Source organism: Ruditapes philippinarum, unplaced genomic scaffold, assembly GCF_026571515.1.
Source record: "Ruditapes philippinarum isolate M1 unplaced genomic scaffold, ASM2657151v2 ctg2283_1_1_1_1, whole genome shotgun sequence".
Lineage (NCBI taxonomy): Eukaryota > Metazoa > Mollusca > Bivalvia > Venerida > Veneridae > Ruditapes > Ruditapes philippinarum.
In genome coordinates, this window is record NW_026866577.1 from 85,437 (window position 1) to 93,141 (window position 7,705).

Sequence of the window (7,705 nt, forward strand, 5' to 3'; positions counted from 1 at the left end):
TTTGAAAAAAAACAGACATTTTCACGGATTTTTCCGAAGCTGTCACTTTTATCCTGCTCAAAATAGTCTAAAAACAGGAAAAACGAGTCCAAAATTACCTAAAAGTATCTCCAGTCAATGGACAATACTTCCATAGCAATGAAATGGGCCGTATTTGTATAATATAATAATACCAACCAAATTCATAACCTACCTGTACCGAGCGGTTAATTTCAGCTATCTGCCATCACTGCAGTGATCTGCCATCACTGCCGCCTGTAATACGGTGTGTACCAGTCTGTAAGCTTCTGCAGAATAAATACAGCACATTGCATTCACTTTTGCTACATGTTATTTTTTATTAGAGAATATATCCAAAATAAGAATGCATTCTAAAGATCATCACTACCTTTAGGATTTACCATACATAGATGACACTTATCTGGATCTCTCTCCTCAGTAACATCTATATCAATCATCTGAAAAAAATATCATACTTGATTTTTTTGTGTACAAAAATATTTTACATATTCATTTGATTTAAGTGTATTGACAAGACTGGAAAACATGTATCAGGAATAACAAGATTTATTTGTGTAAAACTGATATCCCATTGCATTACACTAAAAAGCAGGAACAAATCATATTTTATTTGTTTCTATTTGATTGGACTTTGCCATTATGTAAAAGTTTCTGGTGCATTTCGGGGTCAATGTCATTTTTCAGCATTTCAAATGAAAGACAATGAGTAGATGTGTCAAATGATCATGCACAAAGACCATAGTATAATAAAGTAGAATCCCTACTTAAGACCACCCCGGCATTAAGACCGCCCCTTAATTAAGGCAATTTTTTAAAAGTACGGAATTTTGTTCTTTATGTCAATGGTTATATGGCCCAGAATTAAGACCACCTCGCTTATCCATTTTTAAGACCACAAGATTCAGTCCCAATTCTTTGTTTTGTTCTTTTTCTGACCCCACTATTGAGACCATTGATTTAAAGACAAAAGCTACCTATATCTTGAATTTATTGATATGTTGTTATTATCTGCTTGAATGCTCTTAAGCATGACACTTGATTTCAAAAGGTGTCAAAAACAAATGTAATTTGATATGCATTTGAAATAAAAAATAATAATAATGTGTTATATTATACTAAGATATATGAATATTACATGTATTTTAATCAATCCAATCTTGCCCAATAATTAAAGGTGGTAGAGTTTTGTCCACTATGTAAAATTGAAAGTGTGGGGTTTTGTCCACTCTGTAAAATTTAGGTGTGGGGTTTTGTCAACAACTCTATAAAACTTTGAGGTGTGGGGTTTTGACTGTTGGGGTTTCGTCCGTCTTCCGTCAAAACACCTTATATCATTGGGATATTGTATGAAATAAGGTGAGAAAGTAAATTTTAGAGTGGTTAAATGTTGCTTTAAGCACATTGATTATGCGAAGAATTAATTTCTAATTTGATGGATGAGTTATGTACATGTACATCATATAATATTTAATTATGAAATTAGACCAAATAGAATTTGATATTAAATTTCTTCCTTCCCATCAGATGTTAAATTATTACTTACTTTTATATTGTAGTTGTTGGTTAAGATTTGTTTGTTCATACAAAATAACTTCAATAGACCATGGTCAAAAAGTGTGTATGCAATGATAAGAATATTCACAATTAAGACCAACCTACAATTGATACCACTTTGGTCCAGTCCCGATGGTTGTCTTAATTGAGGGTTTTTACTGTAATTGATTCAAATAAAAACATTCCTTGATAAAAATTGTGGTATCTAAAATTGAAATACATTTCTTAAATACCATCTTTTCAATTAAGCATAACCAATGTCTGAAAACATAAAAAACGACATAATATTATACTCGTAAATGATTTTAAATCATCATTATATACACTGTGTTAACCATAATATCCTCATAATATGCTCAAATCATTTTATAAATATCCCTGCAAAGCAAACATCACTATCACTAGAGTTCATGACCTCAAAAAATTCCATGAAAGCAAACATCTTTCTTGCTAGATGTCATAACCTTTAACCCATTACCCGATATACATGCCTTTTCAACCCCACCCCCCTTCTGTTGTCTCAAATGGTAAAAAATTGCCTTATTTAGGCCCCCAATACTTGTTCTTGTTTAAAAAATATTGTATAAAAAGTGACCATTTTTTCGGCGCCGCCCCTATCCAAAAGATACATCAGGGGGTTGCCAGATGTGCTCCCTTCTGTTTGGGGGGTCTGAAGAGAGGCAACCCCCTCATCTCCAAGAAAAATTTTGGACTTGGGAGAGGCTAAAAATGACCCCAGGTTGATCATAAGGTAACGTATAACCAACATAGAAAAGTAGTTGACTCTATCTCAATCCATTGAAAAGTTTGATATCAATTTTGATGGGAAAAAAATCAGCGCATAATAGTGATTTTTGGCAGTTTTGAGATGTCCGCTCGTTGCCATGGTAACAGGAAATTTAAGACTGAGCATGTTGTTACAAAGGCAATGGTCCAAAAATGAAAGTGAAAAATTCCTTATTTAGGTCCCAAAACACTGATTTTTCGTTTGAGAAATGTTCTTGAAAAAGTGACCACTTTTCGGCACAGCCCCCCCCCCCCCATCAAAATGATACATAACAATGTATCAAAATGATACATCAGAGGGTTGCCAGAAGGGGGATCAGCCCCATTCTGTTTGGGGGGTTTGAAGGGGGCTGTAGTCCCCCTCATCGCCAAGAAAAGTTTGGACATGTGACAGGCTAAAAATGGCCTCAGGTCGATTTTAAGGAAACGCGTAACCCACGCTGAAAAGCCTTTTACTCTATCTCATTGCATTGAGAAGTTGCAGCACTTTAAAATCAGTTCTGATAGAAAAAAAAAACAAATGCAAAATTTTTCTTAATTTTGAGACGTACCCCCTTTGTCAGGGTAACAGGAAATTTTTATGATTAAGCATGTTTTACAGAGGTTATGGTTCAGTCAACATATGTGCCAATTTTCATCAGTTTTGAAGCATTTTTCATAGTTTTATAGCAGTTGGAACTTGTAACAGGAGGCTTTTCAATGAAAACGACCATTTTCACAATATGCTAATGGGGTAAAAGGTTAAACAAGAGGGCCATGATGGCCCTGAGGTCGCTCACCAGTATATAGGCCCCCCACCCCCGAGCCAATTTTGACCCAAGGGCTTTTATTTGTTTATTTGAACAGACTTGGTAGACACCCATAAGAAGATGTTTCATGCTAAACATCTAAGTTCTAGCTCATTGGCATTTTTAAAAGAAGATTTTTAAAGTTTTTACTATACACATATAGTTAAAAACAATGTCACCCCTGGGGCAGGGCCAGTTTTGACCCCCCGGCGTTTATTTTAACAAACTTTGTAGATATTTACTTAAAGATGTTTCATGCTTAATATCTAAACTCTAGGTATTTGGGTTTTTCCAAAGAAGATTTTTAAGTTTTTGTTTTATTTGAACATACTTGGTAGACACCCATTAGAACATGTTTCATGCTAAATATCTTAGCTCTAGCTCTTTGAGTTCTTTAAAAGAAGATTTTTAAGTTTTTACTATATGCATATAGGGAAAATCAATGACCCCCTGGGGCGGGGCCAATTTTGACCCCAGAGCTTTTATTTGAACAAACTTGGTAGACACTCATTAGAAGATGTTTCATGCTAAATATCTTAGCTCTAGCTCTTTGGGTTCTTTAAAAGAAGACTTTTTAAGTTTTTACTATATGCATATAGGGAAAATCTATGACCCCCTGGGGCAGGGTCAATTTTGACCCCAGGGCTTTTATTTGAACAAACTTGGTAGACATTCACTAGAAGATGTTTCATGCCAAATATCTAAGCTCTAGCTCTTATGGTTCTTTAAAAGAAGATTTTTTAAGTTTTTACCATATGCATATAGGGAAAATCAATGACCCCCTGGGGCGGGGCCAATTTTGACCCCAGGGCTTTAATTTGAACAAACTTGGTAGACACTCACTAGAAGATGTTTCATGCTTAATATCTTAGCTCTAGCTCTTTGGGTTCTTTAAAAAGAATTTTTTTAAAGTTTTTACTATATGCATATAGGGGAAATCTATGACCCCCTGGGGCGGGGTCAATTTTGACCCCAGGGCTTTTATTTGAACAAACTTGGTAGACATTCACTAGAAGATGTTTCATGCCAAATATCTAAGCTCTAGCTCTTATGGTTCTTTAAAAGAAGATTTTTTAAGTTTTTACTATATGCATATAGGGAAAATCAATGACCCCGGGGCGGGGCCAATTTTGACCCCAGGGCTTTAATTTGAACAAACTTGGTAGACACTCACTAGAAGATGTTTCATGCCAAATATCTTAGCTCTAGCTCTTTGGGTTCTTTAAAGGAAGATTTTTTAAATATTTACTATATGCATATAGGGAAAATCAATGAACCCCTGGGTCGGGGCCAATTTTGACCCCAGGGCTTTTATTTGAACAAACTTGGTAGACATTCACTAGAAGATGTTTCATGCCAAATATCTAAGCTCTAGCTCTTACGGTTCTTTAAAAGAAGATTTTTTTAAGTTTTTACTATATGCATATAGGGAAAATCAATGACCCCCCAGGGGCGGGGCCAATTTTGACCCCAGGGCTTTTATTTGAACAAACTTGGTAGACACTCACTAGAAGATGTTTCATGCCAAATATCTAAGCTCTAGCTCTTATGGTTTTTTAAAAGAAGATATTTAAAGTTTTTTCTTTTGGTTGCCATGGCAACCAGAGTTCTGCATGGAATTAAATTCTTTGAACAATTTTTAAAGGTGACCACCAAAGGAACATTCCTGTGAAGTTTGGATGAAATTGGCTCAGTGGTTTATGAGGAGATGTCATTTAAAGCAAAAGTTTACGGACGGACGGACGACGGACAGACGGACGGACGCCGGACGAAAAGCGATCACAAAAGCTCACCCTGTCACTTTGTGACAGGTGAGCTAAAAAGGCATAACATGTACAAGAGACCCTTATATTGCTCAACTGAATGTAAATACTCTTAATGACAAGGAACAAAATAATATTATAAACTATTAGCGAAAGCAGGTATAAAATCTAAATCTTATACTAATATTGAATAGAAGTTAATATGTGTATCTGAAATAGTATACCTGTAAAACATTACAAGTTGCTTTTGCTAAGGGAAATCAATAGTTACTAAAGATGTCACTAGTTGCCATACAAATTTAGTGGTTTTCTTGCAAGTCAGTGAATGCTATGAAATCAATGGTAGATTCACTGGTTGCTATGGAAGTCACTGGTTGCTATGTAAAGAGTCAATGCTTGTTATGAAAGTGACTGGTTGCTACGGAAATTTTACAGTTTGTTATGAAAAGACAATGGCTGCTTTGAAGTCATTAGTGCTATGGAAGCCAATGGTTTTTATGGAGAGCAAACAGTTGCTATGGGAGTCATCGGTTGCTATGGGCGTCAATGTTTCTTATGAAAAGTCAATGTTTGCTATTGAAAGTCGATGTTTTTTATCGAAAGTCACTAATTTGTACTTGAATTAACTGTTTGTCATGGAAGTCAAAAATTGCTGAAGAAAGTCATAGGTTCCCATAGAAGTCCATGGTCACTTTGAAAATTCTGTGGTTGCTATGGAAGTCAATGGTTGCTATTGAAAGTCAATGGTTGCAATAAAAGTCAGTCACTGGTTGCTATGAAAAGTCAATGGTTGCTATCGCCAGCCACTTGATGCTATTGAAAGGATGCTATGGAAGTTCAGTGGTTGCAGGAAGTTGGTGGCTAAATAAAATCAATGGTTGCAATAAGAGTTATTGGTTGCAATAGAGTGTCAATGATTGCTTTCGCAAGCCACTGGATGCTATTGAAATGTTGCTATGGAAATTCAATGGTTGCAGGAAGTTGGTGGCTAAATAAAACAAGAGGGCCATGATGGCCCTAGATTGCTCACTTGACCCATCAAACTCATCCAAACAATTACCTAGACAAGCATTCTGACCTAGTCTCATGACAGGCGAGTCAAAAATGTGACCACTACAGTGTTAACAAGGATTATCCATATTTGAGCAGTGTGACCTAGTTTTTTACCCAGGTGACCCATATTCAAATTTGACCTAGAAATCATCAAAACAAACTTTCAGACCAATTTCCAGGATACTTGGATCAAAACAGTAGCAACTAGAGTGTTAACAAGATTTTTCTATTTTTAGCTCAGGTGACCTAGTTTCACATGCGATTTCGAACTCATTCGAGCAATTACCTAGACAAGCATCCTGACCAAGTTTGATGATAATTGAGTAGAAAATGTGACCACTAGAATGTTAACAATGTTTTTCCAATTTTGGGCGGTGTGACCTAGTTTTTCATCCAAGATGACCCATGTTCGAACTTGACTTAGAAATCATCAAAACAAACTTTCAGACCAATTTACAGGATATTTGGATCAAAACAGAAGCCACTAGAGTGTTCACAAGATTTTTCCATTTTAAGCTCCTGTGACCTAGTTTCATCCGAGATGACCAATGTTCGAACTCATCCAAGCTATCACCTAGAAAAACATCCTGACCAAGTTTGATGATGATTGAGGCAAAATTGTGACCGCTAGAGTGTTAACAAGGTTTTTCTATTTTTAGCTCCGGTGACCTAGTTTTTCATCCAGGATTAGCTATGTTCGAACTCATCCAAGCTATCACCTAGATAAGCATATCCTGACCAAGTTTGATGATGATTAAGGCAAAAATGTGACCGCTAGAGTGTAAACAATGTTTTTCTACTTTTAGCTCCAGTGACCTACTTTTTCATCCGAGATGACCCTTGTTCGAACTCATCCGAGCTATCACTTAGACAAGCTTCCTGACAAAGTTTGATGATGATTGAGGCAAAAATGCGACTGCTAGAGTGTTAACAACAAAATGTGAACGGACGGACGACGGACGGACGAAGGACAATTATCGATCCTAAAAGCTCACCCTGAGCATGCTCAGGTGAGCTAACAATGGTTGCAATAAGAGTCATTGGTTGCAATAGAGAGTCAATGATTGCTTTCGCAAGCCACTGGATGCAATTGAAAGGTTGCTATGGAAGTTGGTTGCTAAAGATAGTCAATGGTTGCAGTTATAGTCACTGGTTGCTATAGAAAGCCAAGGGTTGCTTTCGCAAGTTCTATTTATCAGCTTGAAAAAAATACAGCCGTTATTTTAATAGCCACTTGACTGATCCTACTGACTTATATTCAAATATTTTTGTCAAAAGTTTAATGGTACATTTTTAAATAAAAATACTTACTAAATCTCTTAAGCCATTTTGCACTTTGCTTTTGTAGCCATCCACTTTCTTGTTTTTTAAACAAAAGTCTGCAATTGTGTTCAGTCGTTTAGTGATTGGGTTGTCTTTAAATGGTTTCTATAAATATATCAAATTCATGTTACCATGGCTAGACAGAAGCTAATTTTCAAAGAAAGATGCATTGGATTAATAGAATAGGAGAAAATAAAAACAATGTAACATTGTTTTACCACTTGAAATGCTAAAAGAGTAATTCTGCAAAAGAAGTACAAAATATTTACAACTTGGTAACCTGCAACAAAATTATGAGTTATAATATTTGAGTTTATATGATGACACTGTTTTCCCGTCATTTTAACAGGAACTTTATGTAAAGCATTGACCTACATTTTATGGAGGTAAATCAATTTAAGTGGACTGTTTTATCAA

The 7,705-nt window shown here is 35.8% G+C and overlaps 1 protein-coding gene across 1 annotated transcript in view; it reads right to left on the bottom strand.

The window, feature by feature from the left end:
• Window positions 1–7,393, bottom strand: part of LOC132732961 (uncharacterized) — a gene marked incomplete at its 5' end in the record, with an annotated part of 33,071 nt that extends 25,678 nt beyond the window's left edge. The window contains 2 exon segments of the mRNA XM_060719501.1: window positions 389–458; window positions 7,277–7,393. Coding sequence (XP_060575484.1) covers window positions 389–458; window positions 7,277–7,393 — 187 coding nt within the window.
• Window positions 7,394–7,705: the final 312 nt, after the last annotated feature.